Here is a 23,797-nt window from a genome sequence, read left to right on the forward strand (position 1 = left end):
GACCATAATTCTATTCATTTTAAAATAGTGATGGAAAAGGATAGACCAGATCTAAAAGTTGAAGTTCTAAATTGGAGAAAGGCCAATTTTGACGGTATTAGGCAAGAACTTTCAAAAGCTGATTGGAGGCAGATGTTCGCAGGGAAAGGGACGGCTGGAAAATGGGAAGCCTTCTGAAATGAGATAACTAGAATGCAGAGAAAGTATATTCCTGTCAGGGTGAAAGGGAAGGCTGCTAACTAAAGGGAATGCTGGATGACTAAAGAAATTGAGAGTTTGGTTAAGAAAAAGAAGGAAGCATATGTCAGGGACAGACAGGATAGATCGAGTGAATCCTTAGAAGAGTATAAAGAAAGTAGGAGTATACTTAAGATGGAAATCAGGAGGGCAAAACGGGGACATAGCTTTGGCAAATAGAATTAAGGAGAATCCAAAGGGTTTTTACAAATATATTAAGGACAAAAGGGTAACTAGGGAGAGAATAGGGCCCCTCAAAGATAAACAAGGCGGCCTTTCTGTGGAGCCACAGAAAATGGGGGAGATACTAAATGAATATTTTGCATCAGTATTTACTGTGGAAAAGGATATGGAAGATATAGACTGTAGGGAAATAGATGGTTACATCTTACAAAATGTCCAGATTACAGAGGAGGAAGTGCTGGATGTCTTGAAACAGTTAAAGATGGATAAATCCCCAGGACCTGATCAGGTGTACCTGAGAACTCTGTGGGAAGCTAGGGAAGTGATTGCTGGGCCTCTTGCTGAGATATTTGTATCATTGAGAGTCACAGGTGAGGTGCAGGAAGGCTGGAGGTTGGCAAACGTGGTGCCACTGTTTAAGAAGAGTGGTAAGGACAAGCCAGGGAACTATAGACCAGTGAGCCTGACCTCGGTGGTGGGCAAGTTGTTGGAGGGAATCCTGAGGGACAGGACGTACATGTATTTGGAAAGGCAAGGACTGATTCGGGATAGTCAACATGACTTTGTGCATGGGAAATCATGTCTCACAAACTTGATTGAGTTTTTTTGATGAAGTAACAAAGAAGATTGATGAGGGCAGAGCAGTAGATGTGATCTATATGGACTTCAATAAGGCATTCGACAAGGTTCTCCATGGGAGACTGTGATTAGCAAGGTTAAATCTCATGGAATACAGGGAGAACTAGCCATTTGGATACAGAACTGGCTCAAAGGTAGAAGACAGAGGGTGGTGGTGGAGGGTTGTTTTTCAGACTGGAGGCCTGTGACCAGTGGAGTGCCACAAGGATTGGTGCTGGGTCCTCTACTTTTTGTAATTTACATAAATGATTTGGATGCGAGCATAAGAGGTACAGTTAGTAAGTTTACAGATGACACCAAAATTGGAGGTGTAGTGGAGAGCGAAAAGGGTACCTCAGCAGATGGAGTTTAATTCAGATAAATGCGAGGTGCAGCATTTTGGGAAAGCAAATCTTAGCAGGACTTGTACACTTAATGGTAAGGTCCTAGGGAGTGTTGCTGAACAAAGAGACCTTGGAGTGCAGGTTCATAGTTCGTTGAAAGTGGAGTCGCAGGTAGATAGGATAGTGAAGAAGGCGTTTGGTATGCTTTCCTTTCTTGGTCAGAGTATTGAGTACAGGAGTTGGGAGGTCATGTTGCGACTGTACAGGCATTGGTTAGGCCACTGTTGGAATATTGCGTGCAATTCTGGTCTCCTTCCTATCGGAAAGATGTTGTGAAACTTGAAAGGGTTCAGAAAAGATTTATAAGGATGTTGCCTGGGTTGGAGGATCTGAGCTACAGAGAGAGGCTGAATAAGCTGGGGCTGTTTTTCCTGGAGCGTTGGAGGCTGAGGGGTGACCTTATAGAGGTTTACAAAATTATGAGGGGCATGGATAGGATAAATAGACCAAGTCTTTTCTCTGGGGTTGGGGAGTCCAGAACTAGAGGGCATAGGTTTAGGGTGAGAGGGGAAAGATATAAAAGAGACCTAAGGGGCTACTTTTTCACGCAGAGGGTGGTACGTGTACGGAATGAGCTGCCAGAGGATGTGGTGGAGGCTGGTACAATTGCAACAAGAAAGAGGCATTTGGATGGGTCTATGAATAGGAAGTGTTTGAGGGATATGGGCTGGTGCTGGCAGGTGGGACTAGATTGGGTTGGGATATCTGGTCGGCATGGACGGGTTGGACTGAAGGATCTGTTTCCATGCTGTACATCTCTATGACTCTATAACAGATTTTGCAATATTGTGCATTCCATTTGCACGTGACTTCCAACTCTGCCTCTGATATAACATTACATTTATCTGCCATGTATTAAACTTGGTTTGTGGAGAATGTGCATCATTGGGCATTTATAAGTACTAGTTAAATCTGGAAGTAATGTAATTTTCATTAAGAGAATGCATTTGTCTGTAACATCCTGGATCATGTATAGTACCGCGTGATTTATTAAGAGAGTATCACTTTGCACAATCTGGGCATCACATTCCTATAACTTGTCAAATTCATGCATAATAAAAAAAAGTTGAACTTTTTTTAGTAATTGTGATTTATTAAATGTCTTTTAACATGAAGAAAGGCATCACAATTTTATTAAATGTATGCATTGCCTTCCTTTATGCCTTCCACCTCTCTAGATCAAGATAGCAGGCATTTTATTTGGTTGGAGTCCCCCTGTGAAAATAATGCAATGTCCCTATCGGTCCTCCAGCTAGTGAGGAAGACTTCCATTGCCATATTAAATCTAGTTCAGGGTGGTTTTTCTTGTATTTTTTTCAAAAATAAGCTTCAAGGACCATTGAAATGACATCACTTCCAATTTTCATGTTATGTCATCATTAGTGCTCTCTACTGGCCAATAGACTGCTTAGCTTCAATTTTAGTGGAATAATTATATTGCTTGCCCTTGACATGAAGTAAACATTTAATTCCAGGGAATCTTAAAAAAATTAATGGCTTTGGTCAGAGGGCTCGAAGTCCAGTTGCTGGACTTGTATCTTACACGAAGATGGTTATGGCTGTCAAAGCCTAGGTAGCAGTCATAGGCCAACCTCCTTGTTTCTTCAGATACCTTCTCTCTATCATCAAGTCAGAATGCTCACTGCTGATGGCTGCATTTAGATCCATTCAGAACTCCACAATGATACAGCCCGAGCAAGCCTGTGACAATTCTGGATTACTTCCAGGCTTGAGTTGACACGAGGCAGGTAACATTCTCCAGGAATCTCAATCTAGGTCCACCTGGTAATTATATTGTTCATTCACCCTTTTTCAATTTTTGCTGAGCTGCAGTGAACAATATCTGAAATGGTACATTTATTCTCCTTTCCTGCTGCAAGGCTGCTATATATGTTTACTTCTATTACTTGGAAAATAAAGTTGAATGTTTTATCACTGACTTCCTAAATGGCATGTAAGTTTAAATATAAAAATGTTGTTGGATGTTATATCAACAGAGTGTAGCTTGAGTTTTCTTCTTAAACTTTTAAAATCTCTGAGCTAATTGCAGGTGCTCTTGTATTGTCCTCCTGTAGTGCTAGTGCTACTGACTTCTGATTCATGGGGCCCCTGCAGCCAGCAATAATGTCAAAATAAACTTGTCAGATTTTCCAAGGCAAGCAGGCGGGAAGAATCTTATTTAACTGTATCTTACTGACTGCCAGCCTTGTAAGTGCAATATAATAGTAACTTTAAAGGAATTGCGTAGTAAAGTGCTACAGTTTCTAAACAGTTCATAAAGATGGTTGGTGGTGTTTTTCAGGAGATCATGGTAGGCTCGCAATACCAGGCTGATGTTCCTATAGGCATTTATAATTACAAAGAGAATGAGAAAGGTAAGCTACTTAACGTTTTAAACTTGTGTTTGTGCAAGTCTGGAGTGGGTGATAAAGCATTTGTCTATTAGATTCAGCAGCATGAACTGTTCGATTGATTTGTTTTTGAACAGTTTTATACTTAAGCCTTTCTAATTTTAGAACACATACCAAATATACTAGATAAAAATAAGTCTGCATTATTTTGTCAAATGATCTTTGTGTAGTTATGAGACTTTTCAATTGCTCACCCTTGTCTTATAAGGCTTTCAGATACCAATAATGGCTAAATTCTGAGAAGGAATATTCCATTCAGGCTGTTGATTTTGTTGTTCGTGATTAATCTTGTCCCCATAACCCATTGTTTCCTTACTGATTCAAAATTTGTGAATCGCTTTGAAAATACTTTAACAATCCAACTTTGACATCCCCTTTGACATCACAGATTTGCTACATGGGATGGGTGCGGGAAGAGAGATATATGCAACCCTTACTCTGAGATTCTGCCTTTTGATGCTGGACTCTTCCACAGATGAGATCTGCTAGTACCTTGTGTAGTTTTACATTCTGTTCCCCTTGAAATACAGGCCAGCAGTTCCTTTATTTTCCCAGTAGCTGTTGAATTCAGGTGTTAGCTTTTTGAGTTAAGCATGAGGACCCATAAATCCTTCCATGCTAAAGCTTTCTGTAGACTTTCAACCTTTCAAACATATTGAGTTCCACTATTCTCCCTGCCAAAGTGTATAACATTTTCTCACATAATATTACATCTGCCAAGTTTTTGTCCACTCACATAACCAGTCTATACCCTTCTGTTAACTATACCCTTCTCTAGAAACTTTTATCAATATGTAAATGTTCTAACTAGAGATGAAGCAAAACTTGACCTTGTCTTGGATAATAAGACAGGGCAAGAGATAGTAGGGGAATACTGTAGGTCTAGTAATCATTCTATTTGTTTTAAATTGGTTATGAAAAAGGATAAGCCTTCCATTTTAAAAAAAGTTTTTCATTAGACTAAGGCAAATTTTAATGATATGAGAGGAGAACTTTCAAAATCGATTGGAGTACACTCTTTGCAAATAAAGGGATGTTTGATAAGTGGGAGGATTTATGTTCCTGTTTAGAGTAAAAGGTAAGACTGGTAGGATTGGAGAACAATAGATGAACAAAGATATTGAGATACTAGTCAAGAATTAAAAAAAAACAACTGGGTTCAAATGAATCTCTTTAACAGAATAAAGAGTGTAGGGGCATTCTTGACAGAGATTAGGAAGGCAAAGAGGATATGAGAACACCTTAGCAAATAAGGTTAAGGATAACCCCAAGAGATTCTGTAAGTACATTAAGAGCAAGATAACAACTAGAGAGAGAGAGTAGGGCCCCTTAAAGGTCAAAGAGGTATTCTTTGTGTTGAACTTCAGATGGGAGAGATATTAAATGAGCACTTCACATCAGTTTTTACTGTGGAGAAAGAAATGGAGGCTTGAGAACTTGGGGAATAAATATTAATGTTCTGAAAACTAGTCATATCACAGAAGTAGTAGTGCTGGAAATATAAAGGTGGCTAAATCTCTAAGACCTGATCCAATGTATCCCAGGGCCTTGTGGGAGGAAATTGCGGGCCTCTTGCAAAAATATTTGTATCTATAAATGCAAATTTATAGAGGTGGCTAATGTTTTGCCTTTGTTTAAGAAGGGATGTAAGGAGATCCTGAAAGATAGGATTTATATGCATTTGGAGAGGCAAGGGATGATTAGGGGTAGTCATGCTTTTGTGTGAGGGAAATCATGTCTCTCAATCTTGATTGAGTTTTATGAGGAAATAGCCAATAAGATTGTTCAGGGCAGAGTAGTAGACATTCTTTACTTTGGAATTCAGTAAAGCCTTTGACAAGGTTCCACATTGTAAACAAATTTGTAAAGTTAGGTCATATGGGATTCAGGGTGATCTTGCCAATTGGATACAAATTGGCTTGACAGGAGGTAGAGAATGAGGTGGAGGGTTGTTTTTCAGACTGGAGGTCTGTGACTAGCAGTGTTCCACAGAGATCAGTACTGGGTCCATTTTTGTTTGTCATTTACAAAACATTCTGCTGTAACATGTTTTGCTAATGCAAATTCACTAACATGATTGAATTGGGGACACTGTTTCTAAAGGGCAAACTTTTAAAACATATTGACTGTAATGTGATTACTGCATGCGCTGTTTGTAAAGCATGGTTTTTTAAAATATAATGTGGGGTTGCACAAGAACATAACCATCGCGTTATAGCAGAGCTATCTGTATGTAAATCATCTGGATGAAAATACAGAAGGTGTAGAAGATGCAGGTGACACCAAAATTGGTGGTATAGTGGATAGTGAAGAAGTTTATTAAAGATTACCAAGACATCTTGATCAATTTGGTCAATGGATTGAGGAGTAACAGTTAAATTTGGGTAAATTTGAGGTATTGCAGTTTTGATCATACAAACAAGGACAGAATTTACACACTTAATGGTCAGGCCTTGCGTAGTATTGTAGTCAAAAATCAGACAACACTGGGTCATAGTCCAACAGGGTTATTTGAAACTGCAAGCTTTTGGAACCCACACTCCTTCCTTGGGCAGCTAGCTGACGTGTGATTTTTGACTTTGTCCACCATAGTCCAACACTAGCATCTCCACAGCAGAGTAGTTGTAGAACAGAGACCCCTGGGGTTCAGGTGCATAATTCTTTGGAGTTGGCATCACATATGTGCTGGTTAAGAAGGTATTTCGCAAGCTTGCTTTCATAGGTGGAGCCTGCCCCTCCACCTATCTTTGTATCATCTGCAAACTTAGCCAGATTACCCTCAGTCTCTTCACCTAGGTCATTAATATATAAAGTGAAAAGTTGTGGTCCCAACAGCGACCCTTGGGGAGCACCACTAATCACTGGCTTCCATTCTGAGAAGGACCCTTTTAGTCCCATTCTCTGCCTTCGGCCAAACAGCCAATCTACTATTCATGCTAGTACCTGGCCTCTAACACCATGGGCCCTTATCTTACTCAGCAGCATCCTGTGCAGCACCCTATTGAAGGCCTTCTGGAAATCCAGATAGATAACAACCATTGGCTCTCCTTGGTCTAACCTGATTGTTACCTCTTTGAAGAATTCAAACAGATTTGTCAGGCATGACCTCCTCTTGATAAAACCATGTTGACTTTGACCTATTTTACTATGCACTTCCAAGTATTCAGAAAATCTCATCCATCACAATGGACTCCAAAATCTTACCAATGACTGAGGTCAGACTAATCGGCTTATAATTTTCTATCTTTTTCCATGCTCCTCCTCAAAGGGGGGGGAGGTGTTACATTAGTCATTTTCCAGTCCCCATGGACCCTCCCTGACTCCAGTAATGATCCCTGTATGGACAGTTTGTCTTAGGAGCAAAGGTTAAACAGATTGGGACGCTATTCATTGGAGTTTAGAGGAATGAGAGGTCATCTGGGATTCCTCAAGGGTTCGGTGTATTTGGATCTCCTGACCACCAAAGAACTGTGGGGCAGAGCCCTTGTCTTTTTAAGGCTGAGGTGGATAGATTCTTGATCAGTAGGAAATAAAGGGTTATGGGGAGAGTGCAGGAAATTGGACTTGGATTGTCAAATCATCCATGATCCTCTTGAATGGCTGACTCTTGTTCCTATTTCTTATGTTTTGACATCCTCAAAACAAATTCCAGTGGCTTTGTCAAATATAATTTCCTTTTTCATAAATCCATGTTCTCTTTGTCCAGTCCTACCAGTTTTTTTTGAGTCCAGTTCTCTCAGTCTTTATAAGAGACCCTGATTGTTTTTTCCCCTACTACTGTTGTCAAGCCAATAGGTTTGTTTACCCTTGCCTCATTTCCTCAATAGTGGGTCTCTTATGCTACCTTCTAATCTGCAAAAACTATAATCTATAGAATTTAGTTTTCATGAAACAATGGAAGCAGGTTATACTAATTCCTGCAGCATGTATTATAATAGAATTTATTAATAATCTTTGAGTAAAGACATGCTTGAATAATAGCCACCACAATATGATTGACCTACTCTTCTCCCTTTCATACTGCTTGCAAAATTCAAAGACAAATATTTAAAATTCAATAAGGACAACTTTGTTAGAATGAATGTTGAAGTGAATTTTAATGTTAAGGTTAGGAGATAGATCGAAAGAAAGTGGGGCAGATGTTCAACGGAATATTTCAGGTGTCTTTGAATAAGTATATTCCTATTGTAAGGATTCTAAAGGGAGGGCCCACTATGTGGTTGATTAAAGTTAAGGAAGGCCTCAGACTTGCATGATTGTGCAAAGATGAGTGGGATGTTCGATGAATTTTTTAAAATGACAGAATAAATAAAAGGTTAATCATGAGAAAAAAAATGAGTATGAAAGGAAGCCAACTAGAAATGTAAGAAACATAGTAACAGTTTCTTCAGGTATTTAATAAAGAAAAAGAATAAGTAGTGAGTGTCGGTCCTTTAAAGTGAGAATAGGGAATTAATAGTAAATTTAAGGAAATGTTAGATGAAATGGACAAATACTCTGTTTCTGGAAAAATTCCGTTAGACTAGAAATATAACTATTCAAAAAGGGAGAAGGTAGAAAACAGGAAACTAAAGGCATCTGTCTGGGGTACGTTTTAAAATGGGTCTTTAACAATGTTAAAGCTGGGTAATTAGGAAAAATTAAAGGTAATCAAGAAGAGATAGCATTGTTTTGTTGAAGAGAAATCGCCTTTAACTGAATTGTTAGAATTCTTTCAATAAGTAACGTGTGCTGTAGATAAAAAGGAACTTGTTAATGTACTGTAGTTAGATTTACAAAAGGCATTTGACGAGATACCACTTAAAAGGTTATTGCACAAAGTAGGAGCTTGTGGTGTAGGGTGTAATATTAGAATGGAAAAAAGATTGGCTGGCTGAAAAAAAATGCAGAAATTATTCATTGTCTCATTGGCAGGATGTGGCAAGTGCAGCTGTATAGGAGTCTGCTGAGGTTTCGGCCCTTTACCATTTATTTGATGACCGGATAGAAGGAGCAACGGTGTTGTAGCTAGATTAGCAGATGACTCAGCATAGATAGGAAAGTATGTTTTGAAGAGCATATAAAATAGTTTCAGATGGATACAGCTTAGTGATCAGGCAAAAATGCAACAGACTGAGTAGAACATGGGAACATGAGAGGGTTCACTTTGGCAGGAAGAATGATAAAGGAATACTGGAAAGACAATGACTGAAATTCTGGGGTGCAGAAGGTTCTTTGATTTAATGCATTAATAACAAATTTAGTTTGCAAGTACAGTAGTTAAGGTTAATGAAAAGTCCTTTAATACAAGAGACTGAGCATAAAAATGAAAATACACCGCCACAGTTAATACGGGGCATTGGTGAGGCCATTTATTTAATACTATGTGCAGTAGTAGTCTCCGTACTTACGGAAAAATGTAAATGTGCATGGAAGCGGGTCCGAGAACATTTACTAGATTGGCACTTGAACAGGTTATTTTACGAGGAGAGCTTGCACAGATTGTACTTGTTCCCCTTGGAGATTGAAGAGTGAGAGTGACTTGGTGTATAAGATGCAAAATGGTCTTGACAAGGTGGTTGAGAGTAAATTCAGGACGAGGTATTGCTCACTACTGTACTACTTAGTTTCAAGTCCTCTCTACTGTCTTAGTTTTATATCTTAATTTGCCAGAACACTGGTTTCAGCATGCTTCAGCTGGAGTTTAGGTACATAATTCTTTAAGAATTGCATTGCAGGCAGACAGGGTGGTTAAGGTATTGAGCATGCCTGTCTTCATTGCTCAGACTGAGTATTGGGGTCGGGACATTGTGTTGAGGTTGCACAGGATATCGGTGAAGTCACTTCTGGAGTACTGTGTATAGTTCTGATTGCCCTATTATAGGAATGATATTAAATTGAAGATGGTTCAGAAAAGGTTTACCAGGATGTTACTGGGACTGGAGGGCTTGAGTTATAAGGAGAAGCTGGATAGGCTGTGCACATTTTTCACTGGAGTGTAGAGGTTGAAGGGTGATCCTTAAACAAGTTTATAACCCCATAAGAGTCATCAGTAAGGTGAATAGCAAAGGTCTTTTCCCTACGATGGGGAAATTGAAAACTAGGGGGCATATTTTTAGGTGTGAGGAGAAAGATTTAAAAGGACCCCAGGGCACTTTCTTCCAGAGGTTGGTTCACATGTAGAATGAACTGCCAGAGGAAGTAGTAGATACAGGCTGGTTTATATGTAGAATGAATTGCCAGTGGTAGATGCAGGTATGTTATAACATTTAAAAGACAATTGGACAGGGACATGAATTGTTTAAAGGGATATGAACCAATTGCAGACAGGTGGAACTAGTTTAGTTTGGGAAGCTTGGTCTGCATGGACAAGTTGGACCAAAGGATTTGTTTCAATGCTGTTTGATTCTGTTTTAGGTGCTGCCTTTTAATTCAGCCCTAGCTGCACTCACTTTCTTAACAGACTAACTTTTGCAGTCATGCCAGTTGTTGGTACCTATATGGACCACAATGACTGTATCTTTTACCCTGCACCTTCCCAAGTTTCTCTCCAATACAGAGCAGATCAACAAACTCTGGTATTGAGTAGGTGGAACATAACCTTTTGGACTCTGTCAACTGCTGATAACTGTCTATTCTCCAGACTAAACTGTCCCTTACCATTACATACCATTACACCCCTCCAGCTTGAACAGTTTCCTGTTTATCAGTGTCATGGTCAGTTCAGATATTCACCCTGTAGCCCGTTTTTCCGCATACACATTATCAGAACTTGAGCTCTCAAATAAAAGCAAAATATTATGGATGGCTGGAATGAAGTGCTGGAGAAACTCAGAACTCAAATTCTGATGATGTCTGTGGAAAGATAAACAGCCTTTCAAGTCTTGTATGACTTTTCTTTGGTTAGTCACACTGAACTCAACATTAATTCTGTTTCTGTCTCCATAGATGCTGCCAGACCTGAGTTTTTCCACTTCGATTTTATTTCAGAATTTCAAACCTGTTGGATAATTGCAAGGACTTAGGCCAACGTTCACTCTCTAATTTTCTTAGCAGCTGCATGGGCCTTTGAGGACCATGCACAGCAGTAAAATCAGGTACCAGAAGTCAATGCCGTGATAGGCATGCTGATCAGCTTAGGGGTGTACTTTGGCTCAGGCACCTCCACACCTACAATCTTGATCCCATAACTTTCTCCCTTACTGTCACGCCATCTGTCCTTGACTATGGACCAAATCTGCTGTCTCTAACCTAACAGGTGTGATTGTCTCCTGGAACTAGAAAGTGTCCAGTTAAAATATCTCCTGCCCCTATCGATGTGTTACAATGTTTGCAGCTCAGCCTCCAGTTCAGTGACTCTGACGCAAAGTTTCTACAAATGCAGACACTTAATGCAATGTATTTGCTTTTTAAGCAAAGGAAATGGGTATCTGCATTCTGGAGCCACCAGTTGTCACCTGCTTGGCACCTTTATATCATATAACTGTTTCACTAATTGCATTTTGAATGATTTCTATAGTCCTGTCTGTGCTTGGATTTTTTTTTAATTGGGGCGGCACGGTGACTCAGTGGTTAGCTTGCTGCCTTACAGCAGCAGGGTTCCAGGTTCAATTCCAGCCTCTGACGACTGTCTGTGTGGAGTTTGCACATTCTCCCTGTCTGCGTGGGTGTCTTCCGGGTGCCCGTGAATTGGTCAGGTGAATTGGCCATGCTAAATTGCCCATAGTGTTAGGTACATTAGTCAGAGGGAATCTTCGGAGGGTCAGTGTGGACTTGTTGGGTCAAAGGGCCTGTTTCCACACTGGAGGGAATTTAATCTTAAAAAAAAGTTCTACATATCTTTATTGAAATTCTATAATTAAGATAAATAATAAAAACTCACCAGTCTACCTAAAAAGCTTTTATTACTCTTAGTAAGATATGTAACTGTTTGAACCTCAGTTACTAAATCTACCCATTTTGAAAATTAATGACCAATCAAACCAGTTATGCTTTCCTGCAAGGTCATAATCTGGAACCATGGATTGGATACATGTTCCTGGCTGTCTCCTGTTTTTTGCATCTGTTCTGTTGAGCCCCGTAGAAAATTTGCATGTATCAATGTGTCTTAGTCACCTGAAAAGATCGTATCACAAAATGTTTGCCTCTATCTATCTTATTATTTAGACTTGGAGGCGAGGATGACCATTTTAAAAACTAAAATCAAAATTCTTACAAGAAAACATGCCATTTGGCTCTTTGTTAGCACATTCAAAATTGATCCGACTACTTGGAAGAGTTCATTGTTTTAAACCTTGGTAATCATTGTTATACCCTGGAGTCATGTGACCAAGATGAGTTTGATCCTTAATTTTCATTGTTAGCCAGGGTGTTATTAGGGTATACAATAGTCCTTATGATCTTGAGATCAGAAAGAAGTCAACGTAAGTTGCTGCATCTGTTGTTATCCAACTTCAGACCTGCGTGGAGACTAGCTAAGATATCCCCGAATGTTAGATAGCCTGCTGAAAATTTTTTGTTTAGGCTTGTTCCTGAAGAATAGTCACTTGAGTGAACTAATGAAAAATCCTATGCCACAATAATTTACTACTTGGCGAAAAATATTACTGGCAAAGGGAAACTTTATTTGTTTTTAATTTGCCAAATATTTTCTTCAGATTTTCAAAGTTTTTTGAGACATAAGGATTGGTTATATCTTTTGTAAAAGTGGTACTCTTTTGTAAAACCTAAGATGCATAGTGAGCACAAATATATGGTCTAGATAAAAGCTGTGCACTAATGGATCTTATGAAAATCTGTCTAGTATATGAGAATGAAGACCAGTTGTTGTGGAATCCTGATTTTCTGCCTGAGAATAAAGTGGTGGAATTTCTTTGTGATGCTAGTAAGCGCACGGGTGAGGAGAAAGGATTGGATGCAATACCGGAAGGCTCGCACATAAAAGACAATGAACAGGTTTGTAATATACATTGAAATTGAAAGTTGTTGTTTTATTTGTTAAAGAGAAGCAATTTGCAAATGAAGTCAAAATTTTGCAACATAATAGTTTAAATCATTGAATTTAAAAGTCCTAAAACTCTACAGTATATCTATTCTTTTTTGAACCTGTTCAGGCAAATGTAGGAAACTGGTATTACATTTTAGTTTAAACGAACTTAACCATTCAAGAATCATGAGGTAGTGGCAAACGTTTGCCTTGGGTAAAATCGCTAACAACATTATATAAATGTTTTCTTTTTGCTTATTCTTTCATAGGATGTAGGCATTGCTGGCAATGTCAGCTTTTGTTGTTCATCCCTAATTCCTGTGAACTAAGTGGCTTGCTAGGCCATTTCAGAGGGGTAGTTAAGAGTTAACCACATTGCTGTGGGTCTGGAAGTCACTTGTAGGCCAGACTGGATAAGGACTGCAGTATCTTCCCTGAAGGGCATTAGTGAACCAGGTGGGTTTTACAACAGTCAATTTTGGATCATGGTCACCATTACTGAGACTATATTCCAAATAATATAATTGCATTTAAATTCCACCAGCTGCCATGTGGGATTTTATGCCTGAAGGTCATTAGCCTGGTCTGTGGATTATATTCCAACGACATTATAATATTTGAATCTTTAGTTCAAAGTGCAGATTATTTTGAACTGGTTATTTAAACGACACTTTCTATTATACAACTTTACAAAATAGGATTTTATTCTTCAAAACCAGTAGAACGTGCCTTGCTTTTAAATTTAAATTCTGAAACAATTTCAATATCCAAATGATTGCAGCAATGCATACAATCAAGTCATATATATCTATTAAAATTTATATTGTCAACATTCTGATTCAAAATGAATTAATTTCCATTGTCAGACAATTTTGAAAGAATTTATTTTAGGTTTATTTTCTGTCTATACTATGTATGAACAGCCTCTTGTATCAACCATACTTCAGTTGATAATACTGTGGTCTCTCGGTCACAAGATTCTGGTTTCAAGATTCCTCTAGAGCTTGAAAACAAAAGGCAAGACAAATACTCTGTGCAGAACTGACAGAATGCTACACAGCCAGGGTACAATTTTTCAACTAAGATACTAGAACAGTTGCCCTTGGTAGCCATAAAAAGTCCAATAACATTATTTTACAAAAGTCCAGGGCAAGTTATTTTTGGTGTTGTATCCAATATTTATCTCCCATTCGACATCCTAAAAAAGTTGACTGTTGTCTCAACAGTGTTTGGAGTTTGCAATATGCAAATTGGCTCTAAAGTACTTTGAGACACACAGTGGTTTTGAAAAATGTAAGGTAAATGCAATTATTTTCCTTCACTTAATTATCAAAACCTTGGTAGATCTAGAACTTCATCCTGGCCCCCTCTTAGGATCCAGTCATTTTCGAGCTCGCATGTTAGTTACATGTCATGATTCAGAATTAAATTGTAAATTATTCTTTGCACTATATTGTTTTTAAACTTCATTCAGGGTGTGAGCTTCACTGGCTGGGCCAAAGTTTATTGCCTGTTTCTCATTGCCATTGCATAGGTGGTGGTGAGCTGCCACCACTGCAGTTCACCTTGATGTAGATACATCCAAATTGCTGCTGGGGTAAGTTCCAGGACATTGACCCAACGACATTTAAGGAACAACAATATTGTTCCAAGCCAGGATAGTGAGTGTATTGATGTGGACTTTACAGGTGGCTTTATTCCCAGGTATCTCCTGCTTTCTCCTCCTCTTTAGTAGTGAGCATTGGTTTAGAAAGTGCTATTTAAGCAATCTTGGTAAATTTTGCAATGTACCTTGTTGATGGTACACAGTGCTGCTACTGTGCCTTAGTAGTGAAGGAATGAATGTTTGCAGTTATTGTGCCAGTCAAATGGGGTGGCTTTACCCTGAATGGTATCAAATTTCTCAAGTGTTGCTGTAACTCAGCTTATCCAGACAAGTGAGGAGTATTCCATCTCACACCTAACTTGTGCCTTGTAGATGGTTGGCAGGCTTTGGGGAATAAGGAGGTGACTGACTTGCTTCAGGGTTCCCAGCTTCAGACCTGGTCTTGTCACAGTGTTTATATCTTGTCCCTCAGAGACACTTGCGTCCCACGAGTAAATTATAAGTTTCATACGTAATGGTGGCCACCAGGATGTTGATAATGGGGTATGTAGGAATTGGTAATTTCAGTCACGTAAGTACCTAGTAATGCTTCTCACCACCTGTCTCCAAACCTGAATATCATCTTGGTCTAGTTGCATTTGGATGTGGACTGCTTCTGTATCTAAGTTGCAACTAGTGCTGAACATGGTTGGAACATCCTGACTTCTGACCTCATAATGGAGAGAAGGTTTTTAATGAAACAGTTGAGGTTGATAGGGTCTAGGGCATTACCTGAGGAACTTTGCAGAGGTATCCTGCAGCTGAGATGACTGATCTCAATAAAGATACTGTTACTTTGTGCTCAGTGTAATTTCATTACCAGCAGAAGTATTTTCCCAATTCCAGTTGACTCTATTATTAGAGCTCCCTGTTCTGCTACATTTGATCAAATGAAGTCAAATGGCATCAGGTCAGATTTGGGTAATTTAAACTTGCCCTCAGCTGATATATCAACCCTCCTCCATGTTAAACACCAGTTGGAAGAAGCACTGAAAGTAGCAACAGTGGAAAAACGTACTGTGGGTACTGTCTTCACTGTCCATTACGAAGGTTTCACACTTTTATTCCCAGATTTTGCCACGTATTGGAGGAGTCAATATCTGAACTTGACAGAATCCAACCTGACCATCAGTAAGACATTACTGCTGCATAAGTGCCACTGAATAGCAGGGTCCCTATTTGGCAGATGGAGGGAACCAGGAAGATGGTCAACTCCGTCTTAATTGATTTGCTGCAGTTGCATCTGTCTCTCTAGTGAAGCTGTATCTCAACACTCTTATCATCTTTGTAGATACAAAGTCTTTCTTTCTTTCACATGGAATTTACCGTTGATCATATTGTATGACATTTTTGTCATGATAAATGAGAGTTTCAGAACAGATCCAGCAGCTTAGAAATGGACCTCCAATAGGTGCTATGCGCCATCAGTGTCAGATTTGTACTTCATCAAAATCTGTTACCCCAACACCTAGCTTATACGTCCCTACCCTGACCATCAAACCAAAATATCAATCTTGCATTCAATGAAAAGGGCATGTTAGGAGTAGACCTATGCGAGAATAAAAATGAAGGGAGGAGACTTTGAGGGCATCCTCTAACCCAAGATTGGAAGTAGGGAAATTCTCTATGCAATATTCAGTACTGTAACTCCTCTTTCTGAAAAATCCATATCCATATGCATCAAGACCTGGACAGGTTTTAAAGATTAGGCTGATAAATGGGACATTTTGCAGCATTGAAGTGCTATCTCTAAGTCAGTCTAGTAATTTCCGTTTGGTATTCAAGACATTACTGTTGCTATGGATTACCAATCCGAAACTGAACTGGACCCACCATATAAATCGTGTGACTGTTGAGATGGGCCAGAGACTGGGAATTCTGAGGCAAGTAACTCAACTCTTATTGCTGTACTGTCCAGCATCTGCAAAAAACAACAAACTGCAGATGCTGTAAAATACATCATCTACAAAGCACAAGTGATGCGTGTGATTGGAATGCTCGCCACTTGCCAGGATGAATGCAACTCCAATACCACTAGCGTCCAGGACAAAGCAGTCTGCACCAATATACACTTCTACCACCTTTGTATATATTTGCCTCCTCTGCTAACTTGCACTGACAGCCATATCTACAAAACACCTCATTTTTGAAAGCACCTTCCAAGCACACCATGTACCAGGACGACAGCAACAGATTCATGGTAATGCTATCATCCTGCTAGTTCCTCTACATTCCACACACTATCCTGACTTGTAACTGTTTCAAAATCCTGAAACCCCCTTTCTAATAGCACTGTAGTGTACCTGCACCAGAGAAATGCAGTGCTTTCACAAAGCTTGCTTCCATTTCATGAGATTTTTCTAATTTTCAATCACATTACATTGATAAAATTTGAATTATCCTCCAGTTCATATAATGCAACATGTAAGAGGAGATGCTTATTAAATAAGCGTCGTGTATAAACTGTCTTGTCACATTCGTCGGATTTTTGTGATTTCCAAATGGAAGTCTTGGCATCCTGTTGAGCTGAATTATTAAGACTGTTTCGCAGGGGCAAGTTGCATAATAATGTGACTTATTTCTACTCGAATCTAAGAAAAAGAATTTTTTTTTAACAAATCAAACTGGATAAGAATGCTTCAAATATCAGTATATACAATAAATTCATAAGAACAGAATAAGGTTTGATTACTAATCCATAAAAAATTTTAAGTTATGAAAGTTTCTTTTATCTTCTCAGGCCTTGTATGAGTTGGTTAAATGCAACTTTGATACAGAAGAAGCATTGCGAAGATTGAGGTTTAATGTAAAAGCAGCCAGAGGTAAAAACATATTCATTTCCCACTAGGTGGTGGTGTTTCCTTTTCAGTTGAAAGCAGAACAGTTTAACACATTAGAAACTATTTAACTTGGCTTAATAGTAATTCTTTGTTTTTAAAGATCTGTTGGGATAAGATGCTTCCTTTTCTCCTTGCTCTACATTTTTCCAACTATCTAACTTTCCCACAACTTTTAATTTCAAGGTTGTTTCACCCATTTCACATTGTTACTTTCGTTTAATTTGACCAGAGAAATGTTTGTTTCCTCCACTTGAAATGTATTCTAAGTCTTTCAGCCCTTTATTGATATATTTGTAAAATTAAGCTGTCCTTAATACATGTCTGCAGATGCTGGAGACCAGAGCTTAAAAATGTGTTGCTGGAAAAGCGCAGCAGGTCAGGCAGCATCAAAGGAGAAGGAGAATCGATGTTTCGGGCATAACCCTGAAGAAGGGCTTATGCCCGAAACGTCAATTCTCCTGCTCCTTTGCTGCCTGACCACCTGCGCTTTTCCAGCAACACATTTTTAATCCCTATTTCCAAGTTCAGTTCATATAATTGCTTAAGTTACACATTTTTCCAAAATTTCAATTGAGAAATATGATCATATTTGATTTGTATCTGTGGCAGCCATTTCTTTTTCAAATTGTGTAGTCTGCCCTTGATAGAACATTTAAGTTTCAATTTCTATACCTGAACAGTCTGCTAATATTAATCTCCAAATTTTTCTAAGTAGTTTTGAAATTATCATATACTGCATGGGAACCTTTTACTGCAAAGATCTAAACAGCAAATGTTAATTTAATTAGGTGGAAATTTAAATTTAAGCCAGCAGTACTATGGAAGCTTTTGATGGAAATAATTGAGACAACTTTGACTATCTGTATCTTTTAATTAAGATTAACTGATTGCCTAAAGAGTGGCTACTTTGATACTCAAATGTCTTCCAATGCCAGTACACAAAGTAATGTCTGAGAGTAGCAAACAAAAACTTTTTATTTCCTTACACACCACTTATCCCAAATCCTAAAACAAAGTTATTGTTGTAGGTACTCTACAGTTACTTAGAGCCAACAAACATTCCCAAGTGGCAAGGGAAAAAAACTTGAGCTGTCCATAGATCACCTACAGTTCCTGTAACCTAGACAGTTTGTTTCTATAATTTGTAACTTTAGAGGAAAGCCTTGGTGAAATGTCTGTTAATAAAAACTGAACCTGGCTGAGAGATTTTTGGGGTTTTGTGGATCTGTCAACCAATCAAGTAGAAAGTCTCAACTCTGCTCTAAATATTATGAAGCTCTTTAAATTATAGCAGCTATGTATTTACGAGTTATGTTGAAGGCTGTGTACCTATTCTTCTCTCTTACCTCCCCCCCCCCCCCCCCCCCCCCCCCCGCCCCCGCCACCTCCCCACAACTTGCTGTAGAAGAGCTCTCAATTTGGAGTGAAGAAGAATGTAGGAATTTTGAACAGGGACTTAAGGCATATGGAAAAGATTTTCATCTGATCCAGGCTAACAAGGTATAAAATTTTGCATTTGTGTTTGTATTCCTGAATTGAACAACTCTGATTTAATTAAATGTATTGGAAAATTCTAATTGTAAAGTATTTAAAGTTTGAAATGCTATCCAATAGGTCCAATTTATAATCAGGCAGCTAACCAGGAACCAAAACAATTTTTGAAAATAGTTTTATTGCTTTCTGGAAATAAAACAACAGGTGAGGAAAAGCGACAACCATGATTTCAGGTCAACGATATGTTTCTTTTTCTATTCTGTTATTACTCTGGATGTTCTAGTGGTGACATTTCATGAATCTTAGGAATATCTGTATGTTACTTACATTTCATGGTATTACAGAAGAAAGAACTAGACTATCCATTAGTGTTTTGTCATGGAATTCTTTTAGGTTATGTACAAACAGCAGTACTCTTTCCCCCCCATCAAATTAGCTTTGGGGAAAATTACTTTCTTTACTAATTAGTTTTTTAATACACTGTAATGAAACTGTGACTTCACTTCCTGTTATTACTGATCCATCAATAACTAGCTGTCAATAGTTTTAGTGAAGCATTAGAAGGTCTCTTAAGGAATTGGAGTTATTAATGAGAACAACAAGGTTTCTATAGCAAGTTGTGTTAAAAACACACTTGCTTATCAGCTTTGAGATTGGCCCTGATGTCTGAAAATATTGGGCTGGAGGGTGAGGGTTAAGGGTAATTGAATGGGTTCTTGACATTGATCAGCACTTTGAGGGTTGGGGTGGTGGTGTTTAGGGTCTGCTGGAAGTGGGAAAACGTTCAGATATTCTGGGCAAGTGACAGTCAAAGCTTTTGGAATGTAGGGAAAGATCTTGAAGCATTGAGGAATTTAAAAATCTGGTTCAATTATGACAAATTGGGTAGCATAAGGAATGTGACCCAGAGGTGATTCTGGAGTCCTATTGAACCAGGGCTTAGAGGGGTTGGGAGTCAGAACTGATGGAATTAGTTGTTGATTGAGGCAGTGTTGGTTGAGGAAGCTCTAGCACTTTGGTGATGTAAGGAGATTAAGGTGAATGAGACTCTGATTGCATTTGAATGCTTTCAGATGGTCATAACCCAAATCCCTCTGGAATATAGCAAAATCCCTATGCCATCAGTCTAACCACCATAAGATTCAGATTTAAAATTATGTTCTAACTCCCTGCTCCTTCCTCTCCCCTCCCACCCCCACATAGTTAGTGTAATCTTAATACATTTGTCAACACATGTAGTTTTGAAAATAGCTCTTGATTTGTGGAAGGTTATGCTCAAACATTGCTATGGTTTTTAAGAGGCTTTGTTTAACTAACATTTCATGTGCAAGATAGTAAAATAATAGAGTAACCACATTTAAAACCTTTACATATTGTTGAACAGCAAAATAATTTGGGGTAAAAGATTAGCAAAACTTAATGTTCAGATGTTCTTATCTGAAATAAGTTGATATATTTATAGGATGGTCAAGATTGCCTCATTTTATTACTGATATGTACTGGTTTATTGGTGTTCACATTTCAGGTGAGAACACGGTCAGTAGGGGATTGTGTAGCATTTTATTACATGTGGAAGAAGTCTGAGCGTTATGATTTTTTTGCACAGCAGACTAGATTTGGAAAAAAGAAATACAATCTTCATCCAGGTGTTACGTAAGTGTTTTTAAATTACTGACTAAATAATTATGTAATCATCTTAAGTTCTGTGCCCAAAGACAAGTCCTTTGTGACTGTTCAAACTATGGCAAGTTGCTATGATTTTGTTAACTACGACTACAGCAAGGCACATGCTCAGCCATAATGTGGCTAGCTAGCGTTTTAGCCAACTGAGCTATCTAGTCCCCTGTTGCTTAATATGGTAATTCATTTTTTGATACTGCTTTGCTACAGCGAATTTTGTTTCCATCAAGAAAGACCCATGTAGCAACTTTTGGTCAGATTCCCCACAAAATTGTATTGAACTTTAACTTTTATCAAAGTGTAACTGTGGACATTAATCCTTTGTACTTACCAGCGACTGGTCTACAGTTTCTGTGAATGACACCTACTATGTGAAAACTGACCTGTTATTCCCTGATCCTATAGTGGACTCCACATTGTCTAGTTTTAGTCTGTTGCTGCTTTGTTCTCCCTCAGGGGTCAGGGTATCCAGCACTATTTACTTGTCTTTATTTGAATTTGGAGGCCTGGAATGTAAGTAGCACAAATCTCAGAATTAATCCTCCATTAGTCAATCATCCCACTAGTAGAGAAACAATATTGAGACCAATCTCTTCTGACTCCCTTTTCTCTTGCTGATGAGTTACCAGAGCAATATTTTAGGTGTACATTTTCAGCAGGAAGCCTAAAAAATCTTCATATTTGTGTCTTCAGTTCATTGTAAAGCAGTATCTATTGAATATCCTCATTAATCTTTTTCTGAACAAATCAAATTTTTGATGACAGAGTATAAACTCCATTCTAATTTTTAAAAAAAACAAAATTAGTGGGCGGCACGATGGCACAGTGATTAGCACTGCTGCCTCACAGCGCCAGAGACCCGGGTTCAATTCCCGCCTCAGGCAACTGTCTGTGTGGAGTTTGCACATTCTCCCCGTGTCTGTGGGTTTCCTCCGGGTGCTCCGGTTTCCTCCCACAGCCCAGAAATGTGCAGGTTAGGTGAATTGGCCAAGCTAAATTGCCCGTAGTGCTAGGTGAAGGGATAAATGTAGGGGAATGGGTCGGTGTGGACTTGTTGGACCGAAGGGCCTGTTTCCACACTAAGTAATCTAATCTAAAAAAAATTATGTCACTCATGCATTGTTTTTGACCATTTGTTCCAAGAGCCTAAAGGTCATTTTAATAGATGATATAAAGGATCAGTATCTCATCTTGCGGGATCATGGTACATTAAATGCATTTTTTTGTTTACTTAGGTAGAATGTTATTTATACCTAAGTAAACAGAAAATCTAAGGTGACATTAATGTAGCAAGGTTGTTTTCTGGGGTGCTTGAATGTTGGTGGCATGATGCGATTGCAGCTACATCGTAAAAACAGCAAGAACTGGCACAGAAAACCGGTTTCTTTTATATGTACACTTCTAGGGGATCCAATCTGAAGTTAAGACCAGTTTGAAATAGCTAGTCAGACTTCTGTATAACAGATCTGAAATTGGTTTTAGGGATTATATGGACCGTCTCCTGGATGAAACCGAGAGCACAGCTTCAAGTTGTGCACCTTCTCCACCTCCAACCACTTCAACCAGTAGCAGTAGCCAGACAGAGAGAGAAGATACTGGCGCAATAGGAAATATGAATGGTGAGTTGTGAATTAAGTTTGTCTTAGTTGTAATCAAACCTCAGATCATCAGGTATGTTCATTTCCTTTATGTTGTCAAGTATAAGATATATATCTTACTTTTCTGCTATATACCTATACAAAAAGTAGCTAAATAAGAGGCATTATCTTATGATATTTATTCAGCTTGCATCTTCAAATCAATTTAGTTTGTCTCAAGCTAGAGATCGTTTTCTTGGTTCCTTTTGTGCTGTTATCTACATGCAGGAAAACTACAAGATTTAAAGAAAAGGACTTTTGTGTGATTAATGGTATCCTTATTCATTTGGAGTCTGTGTTTGGTTGAGGCCCAAGCCCATCCCTGATAACTTGAACAAAAAATGAGAAATGTCTGAGGATTACTGTGTGAAATTGATTGAATATGGCAGAAGATCTTAGACGTTAAACATTGCAGTATGCAAATAGAATTAGTAGAAATCATTTTTTTGACAGAACCCGTTGTTTGAGTACTTATTTGATAGAGGTATATATCTTGAAAATACAAAATAAATGTGTCTGCAGCCCAAGATACCTCGTTCTTGACTCTCAGCACTGTCTTCAGGAAGTGTATTTTCTTGGTAGCCTCGAGACATTTTTACTGTTACGACCTAAAGAAAGACATTCTCACGTATTAAAATCACAAGGAATAACATTGGTGTAATAGCAAGTCACCAGAATATATCATTCTAATCTCGACCATATTGTTGAATAGGACATATTTTTCCATATAATTGGTGGTATCACATACAGAAAGTAGTGGTAGGTTCAGTTTTGTATACTGGGTAATCTGGTTTCCATGCAAACTTTTATAAATATTTCAATGACTATTGGTCTAATTGGGGTAGAAGGCATTTTATCACATGCAGTGGTTAGCACTGCTACCTCCGTGCCAGGGACCTAGGTTCAAATCCAGCTTTGGATGATTTGTGGAGATGCATGTTCTTTGAGCATTTCTGCTCTGTGTTGTGTTCCTCACATAGTGCGAAAGATGTGCAGGTTAGGTGGATTGGTCATGCCAAACTGCCCTGTAGTGTCCAGGGAAGCACAGGCTGGGTGGATTAATCATTAGACATATGGAGTTGGATGCTCTGCGGAGGTATGTGTAGACTGAATGACTTGTCTATTTCATTTATCAAACTTATGTTTTTATATAGAGATACCTAATTTTAGTCTATTCTCCTGTATCATCCTCTTTTCAAGTAAATATCTAATTCTTTTTTAAAAATTAACCTATTATTCATAATTTTAACCAGTTCTGTCAAAATATTTCCCTAGCTACTATTTGATTGTTTTTATATAACAATCAAATGAAACTGAGGAAAGTACTTTTTGACATTAGCTTGTGCCGTCTCCTGAGTAATCTATTAGTATTCAACTTTAAACATAACTTTAAATGTCTTTAATTTATTATAATCATCTGAAGTTTGCAGTGTCACAGCAATGAGAAATTGGGCTTATTGGTAGATTTGATATTTATCAGAAGTGAAGGTATTTGAAAAATTTCAGCCTGAATTGGGGAGTTTTGTCTGGCAACACAGTTTTGATTTTGAAGGATCTGTAAATTTTTGATTGGATTTCTTAGCACTCATACATTTTCCTCTTGTTCTTCCATGCTTTTCTATAGATACAAAATGTTATCAAACATCTGAAATTAAACATTTTAAATTGAAATTTTAAAACAAA

General features: G+C 38.4%; 1 protein-coding gene and 1 long non-coding RNA gene across 6 annotated transcripts in view; one reads left to right on the forward strand and one right to left on the reverse strand.

The window, feature by feature from the left end:
* Positions 1-23,797, forward strand: part of LOC140479829 (mesoderm induction early response protein 1-like) — a 59,547-nt gene that overhangs the window by 32,209 nt on the left and 3,541 nt on the right. For 3 of the 5 annotated variants that reach the window (XM_072574101.1, XM_072574100.1, XM_072574102.1), the window contains exons 6-11: positions 3,745-3,817; positions 12,636-12,787; positions 17,204-17,285; positions 18,709-18,803; positions 20,323-20,450; positions 21,960-22,096. In XM_072574101.1, the coding sequence (XP_072430202.1) occupies positions 3,745-3,817; positions 12,636-12,787; positions 17,204-17,285; positions 18,709-18,803; positions 20,323-20,450; positions 21,960-22,096 (667 nt within the window). The remainder of the gene's footprint in view (positions 1-3,744; positions 3,818-12,635; positions 12,788-17,203; positions 17,286-18,708; positions 18,804-20,322; positions 20,451-21,959; positions 22,097-23,797) is intronic. The other 2 variants (XM_072574104.1, XM_072574099.1) reach the window with 2 other exon arrangements.
* Positions 12,820-23,496, reverse strand: LOC140479831 (uncharacterized). Its single transcript, XR_011961132.1, has 3 exons — positions 22,647-23,496; positions 20,861-20,983; positions 12,820-17,054 (listed from the first exon to the last, which is right to left on the reverse strand). It is a non-coding gene; the product is annotated as an uncharacterized lncRNA (long non-coding RNA).

Source organism: Chiloscyllium punctatum, chromosome 7 (genome assembly GCF_047496795.1).
Source record: "Chiloscyllium punctatum isolate Juve2018m chromosome 7, sChiPun1.3, whole genome shotgun sequence".
Taxonomy (NCBI): domain Eukaryota; kingdom Metazoa; phylum Chordata; class Chondrichthyes; order Orectolobiformes; family Hemiscylliidae; genus Chiloscyllium; species Chiloscyllium punctatum.